General features: G+C 45.0%; 1 protein-coding gene across 5 annotated transcripts in view; it reads left to right on the top strand.

The window, feature by feature from the left end:
• The window catches only part of PBX3 (PBX homeobox 3), a 248,011-nt gene that overhangs the window by 177,195 nt on the left and 44,780 nt on the right, over positions 1-26,036 (top strand). For all 5 annotated transcript variants that reach the window (XM_061603892.1, XM_061603896.1, XM_061603893.1 and 2 more), the window contains 2 exons: positions 6,928-7,169; positions 21,582-21,772. In XM_061603892.1, coding sequence (XP_061459876.1) covers positions 6,928-7,169; positions 21,582-21,772 — 433 coding nt within the window. The remainder of the gene's footprint in view (positions 1-6,927; positions 7,170-21,581; positions 21,773-26,036) is intronic.

Genomic DNA, 26,036 nt, shown 5'->3' with positions numbered 1-26,036 from the left:
TCAGAATCGACTTGAAGACACTCCATTTCCATTTTGGCCTGATAATTTGGCTGAATGTCTGATCCTATTGAACAGCTGTGCTTTCTTTTTCTGCTTGAAATGGTTGCATCTATGGATTTTTTAGCCACATTGATTGTTCTATCTGGAGTGAAAAGGTAGGATAAAAATCATGCAGTAAATCACCAGAAGTCTACAAGCAAGACCTCAATGCAACATCACCTGTCGGGTCTGCTTTAATTTGGATTCCTGCATGGAGCAGGGGAGATCCAGTGTGGCGTAGTGGTTAGAGCGTTGGACTACAACCTGGGAGACCAGGGTTTGAATCCCCACACAGCCATGAAGCTCACTGGGTGACCTTGGGCCAGTCGCTGACTCTCAGCCTCAGAGGGAGGCAATGGTAAACCCCCTCTGCATACCGCTTACCATGAAAACCCTATTCGCAGGGTTGCCATAAGTTGGAGTCAATTTGAAGGCAGTCCATTTCCATTAATGTTTGGCTTTGCAAGTGGCCTTCAGCAGGCTTTCCTTCTTGCCTCTGCTTTCTCCACACCCATACTCTAAGCCAGGGACGGGGATCCTGTTTTAGCCTGAGAGCCACATTTCCTTCTGAGCAACCTTTCGGGTGCCACACACCAGTGATGGGCGGGCCCAGGAGCAAAAGTGGGCAGAGCAACAAATGTGAATTTTACCTTCCTGCAGGAGGCTAGTTTCTACACACACCTCTCTGCCTTCCATCCACATGAGTACAAAGCATGATCAGAGTTCAAGGACACATTCTAACCAGCAAAAGCACTCAAGAAGTCAGTACAGCAGGGGCAGCGAGGGATGTGGTCTGGTGAGAGTCCCGAGGGCCAGACGGAGAGGCATGGAGGGCCACTTTTAGCCCCCAGGCCTGAAATTCCACTTCCCTGCTTTTAAGCATTGGATTCCTGCATTGAGCAGGGGGTTGGACTTGATGGCCTTATAGGCCCCTTCCAACTCTACTGTTCTATGATTCTAAGCCTTCGAGTCAACGGAATGAGGCAGTGGTTGTCCTTATTTTCAACACCACAAATGAAGAACCCCACTGGGAGTCTTTCTTGCATATCAGGCACTTCTCATAGAACTTGGAGGGTGATCTGGTGGCGGTTCCCTCTTTGGGTTTAGTGTTTGGTATCTGGGTCCAAATGTGCAGTCTATGAGGGCATGTTTTAAAAATGTTGGACCCTACACTTCAGGGAAACCACATGTACGCACTTCAAGCATACAAATTAATAAATAAGACGGAGAAAGCTGTGCCCTCCATCTCCAGCAGAACTCTCTTGGGCCAACCTTTCATTGTGCTTGCAATATTATTCTCTTAGCCAAGATACCTACTGTACAATTCAGACACCACTGGTTTCTAATCTGCTTATTTATAATTCAAAAGCTTGCCCATATATTAATGAACCCTTAATGAGCTGTTGAAAATGCCTGAACTACAGTCGGATTATTAAACTCAAACGGCCCCTGTAATCATACCATTTGAGTGGGTTTTTAGGTGCTTTTCATATTGGCGGCTTTGTATTGTGAAGGAGATGGGTTTATTCGGAGGAAAAGCTTTGTAATAATTTTGACCTGCAATTTATTTATTGGCCTCTGAATGCCGTCGCCTGTGCAGGCGCGCTCGTCTGTTATCTGTGGGGGCAGGTGCACAGCGCGTTGAAAGACAGCTAATTAGGATCTGCTGAAAGATATGCTAAAACTGTGGTTTTATAACAAAGCCAAGTTCATTGTTAAACAATGTTTTAGCGTCTGTTTATGTGATTTGTCTGGATCCTGCAGATACCAAAATGAATGGTGTGGCTTTAAGTAGATGGAAATCGGGAGCAAACAAGTTTGTGGTTAACCTTCCATGGCTCACCCATGAAGATTTTTGAAATTTTGCCGAGGGGGAGAGAAATTGTCAGGCATGAAAGTGGTCCTGAAAGATCTATCAAAGGTGCACCAGCTCAGGCGGCCATATTTAATGTGGAAAAATTTGGCTTTAGGCCGATGCATAGCTATCCAGCTTGAGTCCTTGCACTCCCAATGCCATTAGTACCTCTCCAGTTGCGCTGGAAGTGATGTATTATTGTGTTCTTTCAAGCCCACTCTGTACCTTAATACCACGATGCATTGAAAGGTCAGCGAGCTAAGCAGTTATAAACTTGTAGGTTGATATACTGAGGAATAAAAATAGAGAAACAATAGCCACGGCGTGAGCTTATATGACAAAAATACATATGTTATTGGTACATCATTTATAAAGGCAGATGCTAGGTAGCATCCATTATCTGAAGCTGTTGAATGAAGTCAAGGCTTACCTCATCAGATAGGTGAGTTTGTGAGATGCTCTTTAAAAGTGGAGAACCACAGATCCAGGGAGTTTACTGAGTAGATTTGCATCCGGTCGCTGCCAAATGGCCTCTTACCTTGTAGACTGGAACAATCCTTCTCGCCAGCCCTTTTATGGAAAAAACAACCTTCTTGTTCATTATATGCTTGTATTGATACCTGTAATTCAAAAATTAACTAGGGAGGATATAGGTGGCAATGTGTGTACCCTCTTTTCCCCACAAACAGTCTTATAGAAGTTGCTTAATTGGTGCATCATACCAGAATAAATGTTTATATATTATCCTTCTTTGTTCTTCTTGGCGTTTCAGCACATGCAATGGACTATGTCCCTGACTAAGAACTGGGGTAGGATTCGCTGCAAATTAGGCTTCAATTGGAAATAATCCAAGATGCCTTGGGAAAGACCAGTAGAAAATTTCCAATACACAGAGTAAACACCAGGGCATTTTACCCTAGAAGTTCCATAGCTCTTGTTCTAACACGTGAACTCGTGTGGGATTAAGCTATTGTTAAAACGATGGGAGTTGGAATCCTTGCTGATCACCCAGAAACCAGTGGATCCCAATCAACCTTTTGCCCATTTTAAAGCTGTAAAGATACAGGAATTGGCTTTTTTCTGAGTCAGGCCAATGGTACATCTGGCCCAGTACTGTCTTTTAAAAATTGTCATAGAGTTAATGAAGTAACATATATAAATTAGCAAAAGCCTGTTTTTCCTTAGGAGAAGAATTGAAGCCCTTAGCAAGAGTAGGTTAACCATGTAGAAGATTTCTTAATGCTTTAATGAGAACCTGATAAGATGAAGTAGCAAAGATGGAACATTTTATAACAAGTAAGCAAATGCACATTGTCAAGTCCAAGCACTGAAAAAGCTCTAGTGCCAGAGTCCCAAAAACACATTTAGAGCTTGATGGTAATTGGGGTGTATGGCGGGGGAGAAGAGATATGTGATAATTTATCAAAATTGTCTTTCTGCTTTCCAAACCTTTTTAAGAGCCACTAAAATCCATTTAGGATATGCAACTCTGAGGGCTGAATGCAGAATGGCGAGATGCTTATGTTAAGGGGAAGCCTGTTTTATGAAAAAATATCAAGGACAGGAAGAAAATCCACCCTCCAGATGACTTGCTGGCTTTTGCAGGGTGTGTTCAGATCTGGGTGAGATGAAGCAGAAGCCAGGTTGGAAGAGGAGAAGGAAGGATCAAGGCTGAGACGAGCAAATTGTTGTTTGGGGTAGTTTTGGCGTGTGGGGTGCTGAAGTGGGTTGAGGAAATTATTAAAACGAGATTGGATGATGCAAGGAGAAAATGCAGAACCCTCCTTTAACACCCATGGTTGTCAGCCAAAATACATGATAACAAGAGAGAGTGGGTGGAGAAATACAAACATATATGAAGTTGAGGGTGTCACTTAACATTGTCGATAGGTACTTGGTATCTATAATCAACCACCCCGCATAACCAGCCGTCTTGATACTAATTATAGATGTGTGGAAAGAAGGCTTGTTATGAGGCTAAGAGGATTAATTATGAATTGACAAGGCCCTGGACTGAATGTCACCCCTGCCATGAACTCACTTAGGAAGCGGCTCTCCTTCTTTCAATCAATCCTCCATCTGCATTGTGGGGAGATAGTAATGCTCTCCTGCCTTGATAAGCGTGTGATGCTCTTGGAACACTCCAAAAGAGTCTCACTAAGTATGAAATATTGATGGTGGTGGCCCCTTTGCCTTTGATGCCGCTTCCCTTAACAACTGTTTTTGGAAGGCCAGGATTTGGCAACAATTGGAGGTGGGATGGAGCTTGTTTAGGATCTCTCGTAACTGGAAATGCCAGTGACTGAACCATGGATCTTCTATATACCAAGCATGTGTTCTAGAACTGAGCTGTGACCTCTTTCCCTAAAAATGGAAATGGACTGCCTTCAAGTCGATCCCGACTTATGGCTACCCTGTGAATAGGGTTTTCATGGAAAGCGGTATTCAGAGGGGGTTTACCATTGCCTCCCTCTGAGGCTACTCCTCCCCAGCTGGCTAGGGCCTGCTCAGCTTACTGCAGCTGCACAAGCCAGACCCTGCCTTGACCGCAACTGCCAGCTGAGGGGCAACTGGGCTCCTTGGGACTCTGCAGCTTGCCCATGGCTGCACACGTGGCAGGGCACGTAACCCCTGAGCCACTCACTGTGGGAGTGATCTTTAGCTGGCCCTAGGAGATAAGAGCGGGGATTTGAACTCACAGACTCTGGACTCCCAGCCAGGCTCTCCTCCCCACTATGCTCTACCAGCTATGACCTCCTTCCCTAACACTCCCTTAATGATACTGGGCCCAAATCTTGTTCTGGTTCTGCTCTGTTGAGCAGTAGTGTGTTGCAGTTGAGATCCTGCATGTTAAGGAGTGATGCATCCATCCTGTACATTTTACTGGGGCTTGCATGTGAGTAGCCGTGTAACGATATGCACCTTCAAATCTTGCCCACCAGTGATGAAGATGGGTGTTTTTTTCAGTGAGTTGTGTCACTTGTCTTAACCATAGTGCAGGCAATTGCTGCTTGTCGCAAAGGTGGTGGATTTCGAAGAATAATTTGTAAAATACATGTTCCTTGTATAAGAAAAGGGATTGGCTGCTGTTTGTGCAGGACAGAACAGCCTCAAATCTCTCTCCTCTCTCCCCCACCTTGAGGAATCTGGGCTAGATTTATGCGAGTGAGGCAAATTCCATTGCCACTTCTGAGCTGAACGCTTGGCAGTTTATGGATGTTACTGTCATGTCAGCTGCACCTGATGCAGAGCTTGTGTGCCGCTGTGTATAAATAACAACATGAACCCCACAGAAGGTAGAATCGCAAACGCGGTAGATGCCAGCTCCTCCCCCTGAGGGGATCTGTCAGGAGTACCTGCTTTTAAAACCGATTTGAAGAGGTTAATTGAGCTGGGATATTTTGGGGGTTGCATTGCATCTTTAATGGAAATGCTGGTCCAAGGAGCCGGGGCTCTAGTGATTTCCCCCCATACAACTGTAATTATATCTCAACTTTGTTTTTCAATGTTGTTGAGAGCAGCTTGGCAGTGAGCCCACCTGACCTGATTAAACCTACAAATTGTCAGCCTTGATCTATAGTAGTCAGATGAGACTGGTGTCTGGGTGTCATTTTGGGATCCCCTGTTTAGAAGCAGAAACTTGGGTGTCCCCCCCCCCAAAAAAATAAACACACACTGATGCTTCCCTGCCAGTTGCTGGTAACAATGCCGGCAGTTTTGAATATGTTTTTAAACACTGAAATGGCAATTTATACTTGCTGGGTTGTAACAACAACACTTGGCTATGAACCTTCGGTGCAGCATTCAGCAGAATCTGGCACCGTGGAGTATACTGGGAGCTATGTTGCATTCAGCAGATCTATGACCTAGTGACTGTATATCTCCTCAGGAAGGCTGATCCTCAGGAAGGATGTCAGGTACTAGATCACCTGACCCTTTTGTGACTTGGAAGCCTATCCCCTTTACCAGAACCAGTGACACCCACAGACCGTTGTATTCGTGCAAACTACATATGTGCAGTATATTATTGAATAGGCAGTTTGCCATTTGGTATGATATTGTTGCACATGAGCTACCAACCCTTGCAGTTTCCATGTTGCACAGAAGTTCTTTGTTATTAACAGGTGCAGTACAAAACACTCAAATGCACATTTGTTTTGTGTGAATTGTGTACTGTATGTAATTATTATAAGCATTTTAATCCTGAAGTAAAGCTCAAAGGGCTTCCAAAGCAGTCTTGCAATAAGTTACCAAGCAGGTAAATATTCGTGACTTTTAACGGAAGCCAGACAATGGTGACTTAACCCATTGCCAAATATCGAGGATATTCTGCTGGCTCATATGATTGCTTCAACAGCACTTGGCTGACTTGCAGTGCAGTTGGTGTGATCTGCTAAACACATTGCTTCAGGAACAGTGTCCCTGTTTAACATTTCTAGTCTCTTATGGTCCGTTGAGCCTTTGAAGCCATTTGCTTACATTATCCTCAGTTGGCGGTGGATGCCTTGATTACCTTAAGTCACAGAATCCTTCTCTTCTTGATGCAGAGCTCTGCTTACTTTGGTTGAAGATCTTGATTTTCTTTTTGAGATGGTGTGTGCAGAGTGGTTAGCACAGTAGGACCCTGCTTTTCGGCAGCCTGCTTTGTGGTGGCCCTCTAATACGGCGGCTAAAATTAGAGTAAGGCCCCACTCATATGGTGCTTGGTCCACTTTTATGGCGTTTTTTGGGCATTGGGCACCATTTTATTGATGGAATTCCGCTTTTTGGTGGGTTTTGCTTTTCGGCGGGGGTCTGGAACGTAACCCGCCGTATGAGTGGGGCCCTACTGTAATATCTCCGTGAATGGCAACTGCTGGCGTTGGGAGCCTGCACAAATCTATCTAGAAATGGCTTCCAGCAGAGAGGGGTGACTCCCTCTGCTTTAGATTCTCTGAGCAGGCGCAGTAGTTAGCAAGGTTACTGGATGCAGGATATATTAATTTGGGTCTTTTCTTTTTCTTCTTCTTCTTCTTGCTTTCCTTCACCCAAAGGTCTCAGCATCCGAGGAGCTCAAGAGGAAGACCCTCCAGACCCCCAACTAATGCGATTGGACAATATGCTTCTGGCAGAAGGGGTTTCCGGTCCCGAGAAAGGTGGCGGATCGGCAGCGGCGGCGGCGGCAGCAGCAGCTTCCGGCGGATCTTCGGATAACTCTATCGAACATTCAGATTACAGGGCCAAATTGACCCAGATCAGACAGATCTATCACACGGAGCTGGAGAAATATGAACAGGTTAGATGTTGCAACCCTCACCCTTGAATACATATGGCTCCATCGTCCCCTGTTTTGCCAGAGCCTGACCTGCAAAGTACCTTCTTTCTTTGTGCCATGTTTAAAAAAATAATAATACTGTAGCTTCAAGATTACTAAAGTCGACAAGTGACATCAAGCTGTACGTCAAATGGGTAAGGTTCATTTAGTCCTGAACTTGAAACCAGGGAGGAGCAGCCGTGTGGGATCCTGTCAAAGTTTTCAAACTGCAGCAAGAAATAACAGGAGGGAGTTGGTTATGTTATTGTTGTTTATTACATTTGTATACCACCCCGTAGCTGAAGCTCTGTGGGCAGTTTACAACAATTAAAAACATTAAAAACAAATATACAAATTTGAAAACAAATTGTTTTTTTAAAAAATTTAAAAACACATGCTAAAATGCCTGGGAGAAGAGGCATATATCACACATTTCAAGTCTTCCAAGTGCTTCAGATTTTTTTTTTACGCCTGTAATTATCACCAACAACCCCAGAAGGTAGACTACTGTGATTATCACCATACTGTAGATAGAGGGCTAAGTGGTTTGGCTAGGTCGGGGGCACAGAATCTCAGGCCCAGGGGCCAAATGCAGCCTTATGTATTCTCTCTCCACCTCTCACTGGTCCTGCTTTGAGTGCTTTTGCCCGGCCGAAATGCGTTCTTGAACTCTTGCTTGCCTGAACGGAGGACAGAGGCAGGTGTGAGAGAGTGTGTAGTAGAAAGTAGCCTACTGTACAGAGGTAAAATTTCCATTTGTTGCGCCACCCAGTTGTGCTTCTGGCTCTCACATGCGACCCCCCCCCCGAAGATTGCCCAGAAAGGAACGTGGCTGAAAAAAGCTGCCCACTTTATCATTAGGGCCACTTTGTCACTTGATGTCTGACTTCCTCAGTGTTTATTCTGGGGGGCTAAACTAGAGAGGATGTTACTTTCCTGAATGCAATCAACATGAACAGGAAGCCGGAATAGTCTTGGGAATTGTGAGGGATGAGGGAGGGATTCGACTCTTTCTCTCCCTTCCAGGGTCCTGACAAAAATCTCTCTCTGAAGCCGCTATTTAAATTTCCAGTGAAGCCTCCATTGGCGCCAGGGTGAACTTCCCATCAGGCTCCTCAGGGCTGATAAACAGTAATGTAAAAACAGGTTAAACCCAAGTAAATAGTACGTGCACTCAAGTTCTGCAACTCCCTTCCAAGGCATGTTTGCCTTGCCCCCTAATTAACGCTTCTTGGCACTCAGTCGAAATGTTTCTTTTTAGGAAGGCATTTGGGTCTTAAGTGGCTTTAACGCTGTTAGAACTTGCTTTTGTTGGGCACTCCCCATTGCTATTTTTACCGTATTGTTCTCAGTTTTGTAGCTTGTGCTTAGTCCACACCCCTATTTATATGGTGGCAATCTTTTTTTTTTTTTAGCTTTCTATTGACTGTAAGCCACTTTGGAGTCTTTGAGGATAAAAAAGTTTTTTTTAAAAAAATATAAGTAACCACGTGGCCGTGGCAGAACCCTGTGCTCTCAGCCTCCATCTACCACCTGCGATGTGGAGCTGATAATGCCGACTGCTTTCTTACTTTCCAAGACTGTTGTAAGGATAACGGGTGATTCCACTGGAGAAATTAGTTGTTTCCTGTGGGCTAGGATTCCACTCCTAGGACAGTTCAGTCGGAAGTGCTTTACTGAGGAACAGTAAACATTTTTTTGTACGCTGTTCTGTGCTTGCCTTAAGTTCTTTTCAAAAGACGGGCTACGATTTTTTTTTAAGTGTTGGCAACTGCCCTCCCACGACGACGACACTGTAAACTACTCTGTACACCCCTCCACTTCATTTGCCTTCCCTGGAGGGGTTCAGTCACTCAACAAGCCTTTTGTCCGCAAGTCACGGAGAGCCGCGCTCTGCCTCCCTCCTCCGTGTAACTTTGCAGAGACGCAGAAAGGGAGGATGGAGCCCCTGGCTTTGTTGCTATGCCACAGGCAAAGTCATCTTTGTCTCCCTGCGGTGGCCTAATAAAGCTTCAGAAGCTTGAACTTTATCAGTTCAGTGAACCATAAGAACTTGTGGTTGGTTTTCTGTGCAGAACTTTATGAAGCAGGCCCGGCTTGTCTGCTTGGTTCTGCCACTTCCCTGGGAGCGTCAGTGTCAGCTGAAATGAAATGGAAGCAAAACCACAGAATCCACTTGCTAAGGGAGGGTTAATCGGAGGCTGCAGTCCTACCAGGAAACACTTGGCCTGATGTGGTTTTTGCCTGTCTCAGCATCTATGCTACAATAGTGTGTGTGTGTGTGTGTGTGTGTGTGTGTGAGAGAGAGAGAGAGAGAGAGAGAGAGAACACAATGGCTGGGGGTGTTTGGTGCTTTCAGGTTAATCGCCAACGTGAGGAAAAGTTTCATTTCTGGAGGTTCCTAGCTAGTTTATTTTAGTTATTTATTTATTATTTGATTTATATCTCGCCCTTCCTCCCAGCAGGAGCCCAGTTGTGGTCTCTTGGCTGCAAAATGCAGTGGCGAGCAGAATATGTCACGGCAAAAAAATGTTTCAACAAAAATGTGACCCCCCCCCAAAAAATGCATTTTAGAAAGAAAATTTATAGTGCCCTTTTGAATTTCTTTCATGTTATAAAAAGGCACGCACATACACAGGACCCAACCCACAAGTTTTTTGGCGAATGAAAGAAAAATCAGTTGCACTTGAAGTGTGTGCTTAACGTGATCATTTTGGAGGGGATTGCCGTGCGTGTACAAAATTAATCAAAGCCACGTTTTCATGGTATCTCTCCTAACCCTGAGGACTGGAAACGTACTGGTTTGGGAACCAATTATAGTCTTCAAAAACCATCTACAAAAATTAATGAATCCAAGAGCTGGTTGCTGCAGCTTAAGGTGGTGTTAGAAAGAGGTACCTCTGTGCAGAAGGTTTCTCTGGATGCTGCATCCACTGGCCGCTGCATGCTGTGGGCGGGCGGGTGTGGTTTAGTCATCAAAGCAAGGACAGGAGCTGGGCATTAATGTCAGGTATTTTTTTCTATATTTTATTCATTTCTGCAGTTCTGTTTCTATACTAGCTTACACCTGGGGTAGTAGTGTATCTAAGAGGCTGGAAAAAGAAGATTGCTTCTAAGAGAGTTGGAAGGGGCATTTTCCTTTGTGTATCTATGCATTTCTTTAATCTTACCACAGCTTGTCAAAAAGCATTTGCAGACATTTCAGTAGCTTTCTCTCTCCCACCCTCGTTTCACCCAAAGCAGCGTGGGATGAGCTCTGGGCAACAATCCCTCCTATACCTCCCTTTTAAAAAGAGACTGTCTCTAGCCTGGGCATGTTGGACCGTCCAGACTGCAGATTTTTTAAACTGTATTGATTGTGTTTTATTGTTTTAATAGTATATATTTAAGAATTATGCTGTAAGCCACCTTGAGTGGTTCTTCTGGAAGCAGAAAGGTGGGATATAAGTTTTCTTAACAAATAATCAAGGAGTCTTGTGGCACCTTAAGGACTAACAAATTTATTTTGGCGTAAGCTTTTGTGGATTCGATTGGTTTTTGCTGTAAGGCGCTAAGGCTGCAGACACACCATGCACTGAAAGCACAGTATTTCCTCCCAAGAATCCTGCGAACTGTAGTTTATTAAAATTGCTGGGAATTGTAGCTCTGTGAGGAGTAAACTACAATTCCCAGGATACTTTGCGAGAAATAATGTGCTTTAAATGTATGGTGTTGGCAGCCTAGCCTGGCTACGCTTCTGAAAATCTTAACAAATAAGAAGCGACTTCTGCAGTTACTGAGCATAATTTGAGTGTCCAAGATAAAGCAAATGGAGTCTAATGATTTGTTCATTAGGATGATATAATATAGGCTCTTCTGCACAATTTCTCTAGCTTATTTTGTGTATCAAAAATGTGGCTTCTGAGTTGAAGGTTGGCTTCTGAGTAGCGCCCACTGAATGACTCTGCTTTTCTTATGAATGCCTTTTGGTTCATTTTTCCATCTTGAAAAAATCTACTAAATCTCCTCAAATTTCTGCAGATATATTGCAGCCAAGAAGGGCTGACCTCCATTATTTCTTCCAGAATATCGGTTGTCTAAGTGTGGATTTCTAGACCTCTTGTTACAACTGCAGCAGAGACAAAACAGCATCGACCCCACTTTAAATGAAAATGGTGCCTGGCAAACCTCGATAGACAGAACGGGAGCAGAAATAAATTCCGATTGTTTGTGGGCCGTCATTTCCCTGGCCTTGTAGCCTCTGACTGTAATAAATGTAAGCATTTGGAAGGGGCCCAGTGTTCAAGCCCTGTAGCTCCATTTGCAAAGGTTTCAACCAAAATGTCAGATCCATCCGTCCAAACCCCAGGAAACTGGGAGGGGGGGGGAGAGAGAGAGACGCTGCTGGGAGTGCAAGAGACAGAGCTGATGTGAAACACGCAAGTTTTCCCCTGTTAATCCTGACACCCAGCAGTGTCTACTGTACAGAAATATGATAATTTTTTCCCATGCCTTGTAGCAAACTGTCTCGTACTAGTTTGTCTCGAACTGTGCCTGTCTCTGCAGCTGAGGGGCAAATGGGACCGCTCCTCTGTCTTGATTGGCTCCAAGTTTTCTGAAAGGTTGTTGCAGATGGGAGCAGCGGAGGGTAGACTGATGGAGAGGGGATGGGAGGGGGAGTGCGTGTGCCTTTGGCTGAGCTGTTAAGACATGAGATGTTTGGTCTGCATTTTGTCAGCAAGTTAAAATAAGTACGTGGGTGTAGTCCAGATCACTAGATCTTCAACCTTTTCAGATCTACCTTTAGCTCAGAACTATTAGTATTAAAATGTATATGGCCATACATTAGTGAAATTCATACTAATGAATTTAGTATGTATTAGTAAAATTCTCTGGGCGACTTACACAACTGAAAGAATCACACAATATTTCAAAATACAATAATAAAAACAGAAAAGCACCAACAGAAAACTTCATCTAGCCTAGACAGAATAAAATAATTTGCAGCTCAGCTTATAACTAAACTAAAAGAGAGCATATTTTTTTTTTTAAAAAGCCAAATTAAAACAGCTGTTAGAACAGCAGAGGCCTAGGGTTTATTTTAAAGCACAAGTTTAAAAGGTTTGGATGAATAAAAAGGCCTTCACCTGGCACCAGAAATATCATAAAGAAGGCACCGGGCAAGCCTCTCTGTGGAACATGGTTATGTGGAACCATAACCACGGAGCCACTATTGAGAAGACTCTGTCGCTACCCACTTCACCTTACTTGGTAGTGGCACACAAATCAAGGCCTCTGAAGAAGATCTTAAGGTTCAGGTAGATAAATGTGGGAGGAGGCAATCTTTCGGGTAACTAGACCCAAGCATTTTACAACTTAATAGGCTAAAGCCAGCACTTTAAATTTGGGTCAGTCAGTGACTCTACAGGCGTGTTTCAATCATGTTTCCAGGGCAGCTTATATCGGCCTACCCAAACGTGCATTATGGGACCCGCAGTGCTTTTTTAAAACAACAACACATTTTTGTTTGGTGGAAGCGGCGAGGCTGAAATTCAGCTATGGGTTCCGACGACACACCAGCTGAAGGCCAGTGATCCAGGCAATTGGCAGTCTAAGAGTTCCCCTTCTGATCCCCAGGTTGGGCCATGTTACCAAAACGCACCCCTGCGCATCTCTGTTGCATTTCCCCTTGCAAATTAAAAAGCAGGAAAAGAGCTCTTCTGCTGCCCCTGTGTGAATCACCGCAAAGGCTTTTGCAAAGCTCTCCTGCCAGATGCCCTCACTTCTTTGTGAGCAAAGCCCCCAGGCAGACAGGAGCGAGGGGACAAACTCTGCCAAAGCCCAGCTTGCTACTTGCATCAGGGGATGAAATATTAAGGAGCCTTTTGCCTGACTGTCACGTGAGCATCCGTCAGTAGGTCGAGCTAATGTCGGTGGTGCGTCAAGCCTTCTTTCAACTCAAAGCACGGACCCAGTTAAGACAGCTGACTAGAGATCTAGGCACGGAAAAGGCAGGCTGGAAGCCATAATCGTAAGGAAAGGGTCAAGAGGAACCTGTAGCAGAAGGCCTGATTGGTCTGAGAAACTCTGCCATCGTGGTTTAGTGACAGAGTAAAGCAATGCTGGGGACCAGGATCAGGTTCTAGTTCAGGAGCTTTGTGAACTTGACCAGTCTTGACCACTGTGAAAAAACTCCTCAGGGCAAATACCTGTCAATGCCACGTCAACGGCACGACACAAACTGTAGATAGCGGAGCTTGGAAAAAACTTTTCCTACGGCCTTTGAGAGCTGCTGGCACTTTCAGGACAGGGGGACCTCCGGTCTGATTTGGCAAAAACGAGCTCCTATGTCAGGTAGCAGCCCCCAGTGCTTTGAAAACATCCCTAGCAAGCCACAGTACATGGTGGTTGCTGCGACCAGCTTGCACAATTTATGCATGCCTGAATCCATCAAAGATACAGGTGAATTTAGTATGATTGTGAAACAAAAGGAGGTTGATGGAACAAATGCAATAGCGTAGTGGCAAATTCAGAAGTGCAGGGTCCCTTCATATTAGTCACAGCCATCCCCCCCCCCACTTTTTTTTTGCTGCTGGATTGAGAATGAGATCGAGATCCTTGATAGTACCTTCTCCCACAACAACAAGGCATCCCTAGGAGGCAATAAGCATGAAAGGGGAGAGTGTTAGCTATTGAGAAGGGTCTTCTCAGTAGCTGACTCACCTCCCTTCACTCTGATTGGCTCCAATGAGCAGGAAAGGACAAGAAAGCATGTTAGAAGACTCTTCTCAGCGGCTAACATGATCCCCTTTCATGCTGATTAGCTTGTAAGATCCTGGAGACATAGTAAGAGGTCTAAGACACACACACCCCGAGACCCTGGACAACTACACCCCTGAACAAATGAACCCCCCTCCCACTTCCTGCTGGATAGAAGAAGAGATGATGGTATTGGCCTTTAATAAGAGCTGGTGCCAAGGCTGGCCTGAGCAGGCAGCATCCCAGGGCGACTGCTGAGTCCTTCCTTGATTTTGCCATGGCACTCTGATTCTAAGAGTAGTGAGTTAGAGAGCTACCATTTTAATTTCTCACAGTTCCCCCATACGCTTCTGCTGTAAAGCAGAGGTTCCCAAACCTGGTCCTTAGGCCACCAGTGGTCCGCAAGCTTCATTCAGGCGGTCCGCAGCATATCCGCATTAAACACCCATATTGATTTTTAATTGTGTTTTTATTTCTGCTTTTATCTCTTCCCTTGTGTTTTATTCTATCGCAGTTTGAATTCTACGGCATGCAAACTGCGATGCAATGAAATACAATCTAAGAAACAAGACACAATAAATGCATAGTTGAAAAACAGACAGCATCTGCCACAGTGCGTTACAGTTGCCACAAAAGACAGAAAAACCATTCAGTGGCCTGCCAAGACCATCAGCCATTTTCATGTGGTTCGTGAGGAAAAGAAGTTTGGGAACCACTGCCCGAGAGCATTGTGGGAAATCAAAATGGTGCCCCCCCCGGGGGGTGTGTGTCTTACAGCTGTCATTTAAAAGCTTGTGCCTCCCCGTGCTGCCAAGGGTTTCAGTGCCATTAGAGCGCACTTTGCTGAGGTCTCACTCAAACGCGGAGCTGGCCCTTGATGGTTCCTTACCTTCCATCACACTAAGGGCCTCTCCTGCTTTCTCTGGGGAAAAAAAAATGTCGTCGTACGGTAGCTCCGACCGTTTTTTAGCAATTCTAGCTGACTTAGAGTGGATTTGTCAGGTTTCTCAAAGAAGTTACACAAACCCCCGAGAGCCCCTGTTTTAAATGTTGCTTCCAAAATCTGGAAATGGGGAGTGTGAGTCACTCCGCTTGGGCTTCACGTTCCGCTGTAACGCTGCCCCACAGGACCTATGGCTGCCCCGCAGTCTTCGAAGCTCCATCATGTCTCATTGCCGTTTTGTGTTTGCCTCGCCTTTGTTGAACCCGGACGCAAAGGCCAATATTGTCATTATTGCTGTGTTTTTCTCCCACCCACCCCCTTCTGGCCCCCTGCCCAGAGTTTGATTTTTGACATTTGTTGCCAGTCGAGGGAATGCACTTTAAAAGCGGCAGGAAAGAGAGAGGGTGGGGGGCAACAGCCCTCTAGAAAGTGTGTCACACCATCAGCATCTCCCTCTTTTCCTTAGTGCCAGGAGAAAGGCTTCTCTTCATAATTTACAGCTACTATAATGGAGATGACATATTGAAAGCTATCTTCTGTAATTACATTGAAATACATTTTTGCTGTAGGCAAAAGTATTGTAAGCGTCCCAAACCTCCCAGAGCAGCTGGGAACCTGCCGCATTTGCCTCCGTGGATCTTTTCTGGTTGCCCTGTCTCAGAGAGGATGTTTGCAGAGCTGGGGAAAAGTGCAGAAAAGGGCAACCAAAAATGATCCGTGCAGGGCTGTGGAGTTGGAGTCGGAAGCAATTTTGGGTGGAGTCGGTAGAAATGTACCGACTCCAAAATAAAATTAATATTTTAATATTAATAAATTAATATTAATAAATTAATATACATTTGCCGTTTCGGAAGGAGTCGGACAGTAGAAAAATAGAGGAGTTGGAGTTGAAGGTTTGACATACCGACTCCATAGCCCTGGACTCGAGGGGTGGAGCGCTTTCCCTATGAGGAAAGCTAAACTATTTGGGACATTTTATTTTCGAGGGGGAATAGGTGATTAATGGGGGGTCACGACAGGCTCTTATCAGATACAGGTTTGTGAAACTATGCCTGGTATGGGGAAAATGGATAGAAAGGGTTTCCTCCCTTTTTTCTCATACTAAAACTGGTTGGCAGGAGATTCAGGGCAGCCTGAAGAAAATGTCTCTTCATACAACATGTAATTAATACATGGAATGCACTGCAAATTCACTGTAAAAGAGGAAGAGACAAATTCATGGCGGGCAGGTCCATCAGTAGCTATTAGCCAAGGTCAAAGAGAACCTCTAGGTTCAGAGGGAGTACCCCACTGAAAACCAATTGCTGGAGGGGAGCAGCTGCAGACAGGCTATTGCCCTTATGCCCAGCTTGTGAGCTTCTTGGAGATGTTTATCTGAAATTATATCCCACCCTCCGTCAAGGGTGTGGTCCCAGGATAGGTTGCGGAATATAACAACTGGATTTAAACAAGAACAACATAAGCACATAAGAAGAGCCAATGGCTCCTCTGTTCCAGCATTCTGTTCTCCCATTGGCCAACCAGATGCCCCAATGAGAAGCCCCGAAGCAAGACCTGAGGGGAACTGCACTCTCCCCTCCTGTGGTTCCCTCCTGTGCAACTGGTATGCAGAAGCATACTGCTTCTGACAGTGGAGAACATTCCTGTGGGAGCGAATTCCATAGTTTAACTGTTATGAAGAAGTACTTTCTTTGGTCTGTTCCGAGGCTTCCAATATTTAGGTTAATGGATGTCCATGAGTTTCTAATGTTATGAGAAACACTCCATCCACTTTCTCCATGCCATGCATGATGTTAGACGCTTCTATCATGTCACCTATTACCTGTGCTGGAATGGGGAAATATTTCTACAGTCTAGGAAGTGCCAGAACGTAAGAAGTACATGCGGGATCAGGCCAGTGGCCATCTCAGTATCCTGTTCTCACAGTGGCCAGCCAGATGCCCCAATGGGAAGCCTGCAAGCAAGACCAGACCTTATGTTGTAGCAAGAATGGCAATCACGGTACATAGTCTTTTATTTATTTATTCATTGTATTTATATACCGCCCCGTAGCCGAAGCTCTCTGGGCGGCTTACAGTAACTAAAAAACATTAAAAACAGATATACAAATTTAAAACACATCTTTTAAAAACAGTTTAAAACACAATTTAAACGTTGAAAACACATGCTAAAATGCCTGGGAGAAGAGGAAAGTTCTTCATAGGGTAAGAAGCATAGATCTGGCTCAAGGAAGCAAGAATGATGCCGCTGCCATAAAGAATCTTTGAGGCCTTGAGAGTCTCTTCCTCTTATTTTTATGCAGTTTTTCTCCTTCCTCCCCAACAGTTCTCCGAGGGAGGTCCTAGAGCTCTGCTGGGCATTGCCTCTAAGGTGGTACAACTGGGCTGTTGGGATTACAACTTGTGATTTTTTTTTTAAAACTTTGGGCCGTGTAAAGGCGAAGGAGAGTCACTCTGCCAGCAGCGTATGCGTCTTTCTTAAGGGTGTACCGAGATTTTAATTATCTAAATGTAAATACTTAACAAATTTTACTTAGAGTAATGAGCTAAAGTGCAGCCTACATAAATGAGATGTTCTAATTAATCATGTATGAACTACTGGTTTAAAGGGAAGCTCTGTGAATCCCGCGGATATGCTGGTCTCCTGCCAAATTACTAATCAGCGTTTGCATTCATAGGCGTCTTCGCTTTAATAAGTTACGAGAGATGTTTGGAGGAAATGAAGACGAGGGTGGTGGTGTGTTTTCTCTTCCCTGAGCTTGTAAACTTTTCACTTTTAACCTCTTTACCTTGCTCCAGGTTAATCGGTGAGGTGGGCACAGCTTCGGTAGCCCTCATGTGGCTTTTATTTTAATTTCCAGATATATATTGTCTCCCAAAGTGGCTCACGTCAGTGGAAAAAATAATGACGATGAACTAAAAACGCAAGATGTACAAGGGGAGCGAAAGGAAGAATGAGGTTAAGGTTGCAATCCAGTACGTGTTTACGCAGAAGTAAGTCCCTGGGTACAATGGGCCTTACTCCCAGGTAAGCGTGTATTGGATTGCAGCCTAAATCAGTACGGGAAAAACAGAATGAAGCTGTGAGTTGTAAATGGAGCATTTGCACTCAGTTGCTGCCTGGGTGATCTTCCCCTACTGATGTTCTTGTGTGGGCTGAAGTGGTGAAACTACCTGGTGGCCCTTAATTCTCTGTCCAGTCCTTCCCCCCTGCAGTTGAAGAACAACTGGGTGACTCTGTCTACTTCCTTAACTATGGAGTGATTCAGACTATAACTAGAGTTCTGCTGGATTAGGCCAACAGCCCATCCAATCCGGCATCCTATTTTTCCCACAGTGACCAGCCGGGTGCCTCCTTAAAGCCCAGAAGCAGGGTGCAATGGCAACAGCATCCCCCCACTTCCGCTCCCTGGAAAGTAGTCAAAGTGGTGACTGTTAGCTTCGTCTGCTGTTTGTTTCCTAAGCTTCTCATAGCTGAAGTTTACTTTTTCTCCAGATGAAAATTGGATGCAAACTTCACTCTTGCACCTGAGAACTTCACTTTTGCACCTGGGTTCCAGCTGGGAGGAAGGGCAAGATAGAAATCAAATAAATAAATAACAAACTTTAAAAGTTTGTTTCTTAGAGGTTATTGGAGGAATTGTTGCACTGCCTTGTGTTGTCTGTGTTAACCCATGTTTGGAACATGCTAAGTATGAAAGAATGCCCAGGACAGTTACTCATACAGAAGTGCAACAGACATCCTCACCTGAAGGTGATCAGTTCTCAGGGATCTTTGCATCAGGAACGATTCCATGACCTTATATTTATTTATTTATTGCACTTGTATACCGCCCCATAGCCGAAGCTCTCTGGGCGGTTTACAGCAATCAAAAACATTAAAACAAATACACAGTTTAAAAACATATTTTAAAAACAATGTAAAACACAATTTTAAAATTCAAAACAACATAAAAACAATTTAAAAACACATGCTGAAACACTTAGTGCAGAGATATGGACACAGTTACTCCACCCCCGCTTGGCCAAGACTCTTTGGAAGGAAGCAGACGATCATGCAGAGATGTGACAAAACGGCCTCCTCTGAGGGCAGGCAAACCCGCTGCGTCTCTGGACGAGTCACAATTGAACGATCATTTCTCATATTGGATCTAGAGATGCAGTAGGAGCAAAAATTACCCATAGACCAATGGAGGCTGATTGGAAGGTGACAGGACCTGAGGAAGGGATCATGCAGAGATGCGGCAGGCACCCCTTCCCCTGTGAGCATGCGTTTTGGGTTTACACGATCTTTTGGTACTGTATGGCTTTGTTCTGTTTTCCAGCGCATAATTTGGTATAAATTTTGCAAATAACATATTTGGTCTAAACAAGATACAAGAATAACAGCCAGGAGGTTTGGGATGACAATTCTGCTTGGATAGACTGACCTGACATTAATTGCATGGTTGCCATTATGTATTGGTGTTTTTTTCCTCTTCATTTTAATAGCAGCTGTGTGTTTTGGGGAGGCAGTGATTGGGACTATGGATTAACCCTCCCTCTCCAACAGATGACCCCCGCCTGGGAGCTGCTATTAGGTTTCGAAGGGAAAGGTCCCTTGCTACTAATAGCAGGTGACCTTCCTGTGGAAGTAATGGCTTCCAAGGTGGGGGAGAGGAGTTTTTCCATCAGAACTATAGAGGTGGGAAGAGTCCCAGTCCACAGTCCTCATCCTATCTGCAAGCGCACCCCCCCATGGCTGCTATATAAATTATAAAAATTGCAGAGATTAATCACAATCATGCAAGTAATGCCTTGTTTAGTTTGGTCATGAAAGCAGCTGAGCATGTTACTTCTTGAGGAAGGAGAGTGGAGGAGGAGGTTGCAGTCCTGCAGGTTTCAGATACATGAAAGGTTATGTCAACAGAGCAGCTTTCTATTGGGCTGTGATGAATGATATTCTGGTTTCAGGGAGCAGGAAGGCAGGTCTGGCTTGTACACAAAGAATAGAGACTGGAGGCCAAGTGGTGGTGATGCTTTTCACCGGGCCAACTTGTTGATGGAAACTTTAAGGGTACGGTGGAATCTTAAGAGCTGACTGTGGAGAGATTTTCACAGGAACAGTAAAACAATGCCTTTTATTAAGGTTGGCCGAGGTGCAAAAGCGTTCAGCATAATGTGGGAGCTTTCAAGTTGCACGGGAACATACAGTTAGGAAAAAAGTTCGTACGTCTTTTTCCAGAATTGCGCTTTGATACAGGGCGTTCTGGGGAAAAGAAAATGGCAATTACCAGCTGCTCAGAGCTGGGAGAGAACACTAACTGAATTTGGGGACAGGTTTGGGGATGAAATTTGCCCCCTTCTTGTACACTTACCAAGGGGGGGGCAACTTAACAGGAGTTCCCTTGCAGCTCTGAGCAGCTGGGGGCTGCCATTTGCTTCTCCCCAACCCCAATTTTCCCATATTGGCAAACTGGAATTGCAAGGGAGTTCCAGGGATTTTCCCCTTGAAAATAGCGTACCCTTTAAAAAAAAAACTACACCTGCTGAAATTTCCTCACCCCAATTTTTTGGTCCCATTAGTAGGCCACAAAACTGGGGGTGAGGCTTTTAGCTGAGCATTTTCTTCAACCATTCATTAAAAAGGTAGGTTGCAAGGGGGAAGAGTGTCGATGTGGCAGGGGAGAGCATGGCGCTGAGCTGGTGTTCGGCTGAACGGTTTGGCAGGTGTCACAAGCAACCCCCCCCTCCATGATTATTTCTTTACTTACTTATTTGGTACATTCACATCCTCTTTCTTCTACCGTGGAACTCAAGGCAGCGTACATCACAGATATTTCTCAGCCAGAGAAACCAGACCCAAACCTGTTTAACTTTGTCAGTTTGCTGCATTATGTGCCTGCACTCCGATCACGTCTTCCCCCCACCTGGTGCCCTCCAGATATTTTGGACTACAAATCCCATCATCCCTGATTGTTCATAGCTGGGGCTAATGGGAATTGTAGTCCCAAACATCTTGAGGACACCAGGTTGAGGAAGGATGCCCTGGGCTATATCCCTCTCCCATCCTCAGAGATGAAGGCAGGTTCAGTTTGAATTTGTTTCAAAGTCTCACTGCCTCAGCTAAATCCTACTGTCCGAGTGCCTGCTTTGTCTCTCCCTTTTCCCTCTAGTAAGATCTCCAACAAATCTCAGTTCTGTCACTTTCCCATTACTACTGATGAAAATGTCTCTGAATAGATAGTACTAGCCAAGCTTGATAGTTTCCCTGAAGCCCGGGGATTTAGAAATCTGTTCAGGCTATTGCATCCAAGAATCCACCAGGGAGCCAAGGGCCACTAGGAGGCTGCAACCCCTGCCTTCTAGGAAGAGCATCATGGCAAGGGGAAGATCAACATGGCTGCATCCATTGGCCAGTGAAAGTGCACCTGCTTCAGGACTTGCCTTCTGTTTTATGTCTATAAGACTGTGAGCCTGTCGGCAATAACCATTTGGGGTTTTTATTTAATCTCTGTGCATTGCTTAGAAAATTGTAGGTGGTTTACTAAGGGTTAAAAACAAATAATTATTGTCAATAAATGATCATTGATAATGATGTTAAAAATAAAAACAACCAGCTCTCTTAAGGCTGGCCACATGGAAGCTTGGCTGACTAGATGATGATGATGATAAGATCAGGATTTGGTATGACTTTGCCAAAGCTGTCCCTGTAACCGGCGCTTTCCTTCTCAGGCTTGTAACGAATTCACCACGCATGTGATGAACCTTCTCCGAGAGCAAAGTCGGACACGCCCCATTTCTCCAAAGGAAATTGAGAGGATGGTAGGCATCATCCATCGGAAATTCAGCTCCATCCAGATGCAGCTCAAACAAAGCACTTGTGAAGCAGTCATGATATTGAGGTCGCGGTTCCTTGATGCCAGGTAAGGTGAAGGAACTCTTCAGGGGATTTCCCCAGCGCTATTCAACTTGACTGTTCTGTCCTGGCAGTGTTTTTACAGTTCTGGCTTACAGGGGCAGGATGGATGTCATAACTGTAGCAGAACAAGGCCAAAAAAGGGGGTTAGGGGTTTGATAAGTAAGGATGAACCTAGAAAGGGTCACCTTCTTACACCCTTCATAAATGAGTCCCTAAGGTGCTAAAATACATAACTTTTTTTTTTGCACTAACTTGTACCACTTCCTACTTGCAGAGAGGAAGTTGTTTCTGTATATATGTGTGTATGTGTGAAGGGCTGATAGGGTCATTTAGGCTCCAATGAAATTGAATAGGCATAGAGAAGAATGGAAACATCAAAGACATGGGGGATGGGGGATTCTAATTGACCTCCACATGGTGAAAACTCTCACTTGAAAATTGCTTGTTGGAATGGCTACTGGCAGTGAAGATAAGGTGTTGACCATTCAGTCTGTCAGTTTTCTTTAAGAATTAGTATCTCAAAGAGGTTTTGATTGAAGGGGGAAATGTAACTTGTAACTGGAGGTACCGGCAATTGAACCTCGAACTCTTCAGCATCTAAAGTTTTGTGCTCTATAACTCTATCCATTTTCTCTTCTTGAAAACTGTGGCTTAATTGGGGCTCCATTGGACTTGAGACCAGATTAACTAAGTGCTTTTCCCTAAGTATTAGAGAGTTAAGAGACAGATCCTCGCATAAAATAGGTGAGGATGTGATGGTCCAGGAAACTGTGTCTGAGGAGTGATTTTGTGGGGGAAAGGCTTGATGGATTGTGGAGGCTACTCTCAACGGTGGCATGGAAAGTGTGATGAGGACACGACATGAACCCACCCGTAATGATCTCTTAGACGAGGTGCACCTGGCGCCAACACTGTCGCCAGGTTAAGACTTTCCTCGATTCCCAGGCATTTTAGCATGTGTTTTTAAATTGCTTTTTAAAAAAATGTCCTTTTAAATTTGTATATTTTTAATATTTTAATTGTTGTAAACTGCCCAGAGAGCTTCTGCTTATGGGGAGGTATACAAATGTAATAAGTAAATAAATAAATAATCGCTGAGCAGAGTGAAGAAAATTAGAAAACAAAGGGGAGAGAACCCTCTTTGGTGGAGAGCTAGGAAGCTCTGTGGATGAGCTGTGTGTGTGCCCTCACATCTATTGGCCGAGAGAGCCATCTTTCCTGACCAGGTGACCTGCAGGGCAGGAATTTGTAAGGGAATCCTTGCTGTACCCAATATAGCAATTCCTAAATGAAAGGACAGCAGTGACAGACAAGGCACTCTCATTTTAGGAGGGACAAACGCTCGTGGCTAATCATTTTCTGCTGGGAAGCAGACACCCATGCTGACTAGGTACAGACAGATGTTACATTCCCCCCTGATCACGGTGGGTCCCTGAGTCATGGTGTGATCCCAGCTTCTCGGCTTACCTTACACGCATTCCAACATACCAGCAACTCAAACACTGGATAAGCCAGTCTTATGTCTCCTCTCGTGTTTTGGATGGGCTGCCTGCTTTTTAAAACAAAAAAAAAACATGCAAGTGTCGTAATAGGTTTCGAATACAAGACTGGCTGATCCGTTGCAAACACTGGAGGTGGGGGAAGGTAAGGTGGTGAAGTCACAGGTGCTAGTAAGGCTCCCTCTACAGCCAGCGTTTCCCTGGTTCAGACAGAACCATGCTGCAGGAAGTGAGGAGGTCATTTTTCTTTCTGAGGGACCCATCTGGTGATGACTGTTTCAAGCTGACCTCTCCACTCTGACAGTCTCGCTCTGTACTCTTTTGGGGGCTGAGCCACTGTGGATCATCCAGCATGTGAGATCACTTTTCAGCTCTGCTTTAAACTTAGATGTTCCCAGAAATAAGAGCGTTTCCAACCATCCTAGAAGCAGAACTACCAAAGTGTGGCCTCCAACAAAATTCTCTCTCTCTCTCTCTTTTTCTTTTGTTACTCGTTGGCTACAAGGCCCGTTTGGCAATGATGCTCACTGCCACCCCCTCTACATTGCACACCTGACAGCTCTTTAAGAGCTCAGTGAGAACACTTTGGTTTTGCAGACAAGTGCACCCCTAACCGGTGTGCCCGATGAGGGAGGTTGCCGGCGCTAGGCAATGGCGCTACCCCTCTCAGAAGCGTCTTTTGCAAACAGCGCCTCTCAACGAGCGCAAAGCCCAGACAAAATAAGTGGAAGTGGAGTAATGAGAGAAACACGGCTCCAGGGAGAGCCGTCTACTGCCGGGGGATAAGCAAGCTATGATACTGATGGGTTGCAGCACGCCAGATGGAAGCTCCCTCCGGAGCAGTCGTTTGATCTTGGCGAGCTTGGAGGGGAAACACTTAAAGGGAGTTTTCTAAAGAGAGGACTGCAACAGAGAAACCGGGTTGAGGGAGGGAAGGTTTTACGGAACTTTTTTTTTTAAAAAAAAGTTTGATTCAACAGAACCTTGCAATAATTATGCAAAAAGAAGAAGAGTATGAATAACAAAATAGTCTTCAGCATCACATTCCTGCATCGAACAATTAAACCATGGCCGATACTTGGTCGCCCAGCAGCACCTTCTGGGTTTCATCTGTTCTGAAATGAAATAAATTTGGCTCTGTTCTTCCGAGAGGGTAGCTTGGAAAGATATCCCCTCTTTTCGTAGTTGCCTGGAGGGGGTTGTTTCAATGCTGGCCCAAGGCATTTTGCTGCCTGAAGCAGAGCCGAAATGCTTGCCCCCCCCACCCCCAACTAGAGCTCTTGCTGCATCACTCAGATCCCCATTTCCGCCTTCATCCGCCCCTTCCCCAGGGTGCTGCTTGAAGCAAGTCGCTTCGCCCTGCTGCATACCTGCTCAGTTTATTGTTAATCCCAATATTCTGTCTGTCTGTCTATTTATTTATTTACTGCCAGAGAGCCAGTGTGGTGTAGTGGTTAAGGTGTTGGACTACGACCCGGGAGACCAGGGTTCAAATCCCCACACAGCCATGAAGCTCACTGGGTGCCCTTGGGCCAGTCACTGCCTCTCAGCCTCAGAGGGAGGCAATGGTGAACCCCCTCTGAATACCACTTACCATGAAAACCCTCTTCGTAGGCTCGCCCATAAGTTGGAATCGACTTGAAGGCAGTCCATTTCATTATTTTTTTTCATTTTCATATACCGCCCCATAGCAGAAGCTCTCTGGGCTGTTTACAATAATTGTATAATTTCTCTGTTTGCTCTTCTACAGCTAGTAGCCATTTTAGGCTCGGTGTGGCACCTTGCAGATTATCCAGCAAACGTTTATGCTTTCTTACAGAGTCCACCCCCCACCCACCCAAAATAAATCCAATTATAATACATCTCTATGAGTAGTAGTATTTTTTTTTAAAAAAAAATAACAATATGGTTCCAATAAGTTTGGACACCCATCCCATTCTGCCCTATATCCCTATACCATCCACCTGATTACGTAACCGACAAATAGCTGTACAAGCCCAATGCATTTTTGAACCCTTATTGGTGTGTAATAGATGCTATTGAGAGATGCTATAGAGAGCCAGTGAGGTGTAGTGTTAAAAGAGTCTATCTGGGACCCGGGAGATCAGGATTCAAATTGCCACTCAGCCGCAAAGCTTACTGGGTGACCTTGGGACTGGGGCTGCCTCTCAGCCTAACCTGCCTTACAGCATTATTAAACGAGGGGGGGAAACCATGGACACAACCTCGATCCCCTTGGAGAAAAGGTGGGATATAAATGAAATGAAATAAATAACATTGTATTATTTATTGTATTTGAGAATTCTATTTACGCTTCCCCCCGCCCCCCCCAGCCAAGGTTGTCTCCCAGAGTGGCTTACAATTAAAATCCATGCACCAAAGTTCGGTACAGTTAGGGAGAGAGAGTGGGGAGAGGTTGTCTCCTCTCACCTCTTGACAATTGGTGGTCCAGTCCAGGTTCCATTCTCTTCCTGGAGGGTGAGGGAGAAAAAAGAACTGCTGGTCAGCTGACTGACAAGATGTCAATTCACAGTACAAGCCTTTCTGTTGGTCTGTAGAATCCTACAACTCCTGTCAGTTGGCGCAAGAGTCCAGGTTCCAAGCCCCTCTAGAGCAAGGAGGGGAGGCTATCGCCCTCCAACTCCCATCAGCCCAAGCCAGAATGGCCAATGGTCAGGGGTGATGGGAGCTGTAGCCTAACAACATCTGGAGGGCCACAGGTTCCCCACTCTTGCCCCAGAGAGGACTTGCAGATGCATTGTATAATAA

The sequence above is a fragment of the Rhineura floridana genome, chromosome 20 (genome assembly GCF_030035675.1).
Source record: "Rhineura floridana isolate rRhiFlo1 chromosome 20, rRhiFlo1.hap2, whole genome shotgun sequence".
In the NCBI taxonomy this organism is placed as follows: Eukaryota; Metazoa; Chordata; class Lepidosauria; order Squamata; family Rhineuridae; genus Rhineura; species Rhineura floridana.
This window is presented reverse-complemented; position numbering and strand designations above follow the sequence as displayed.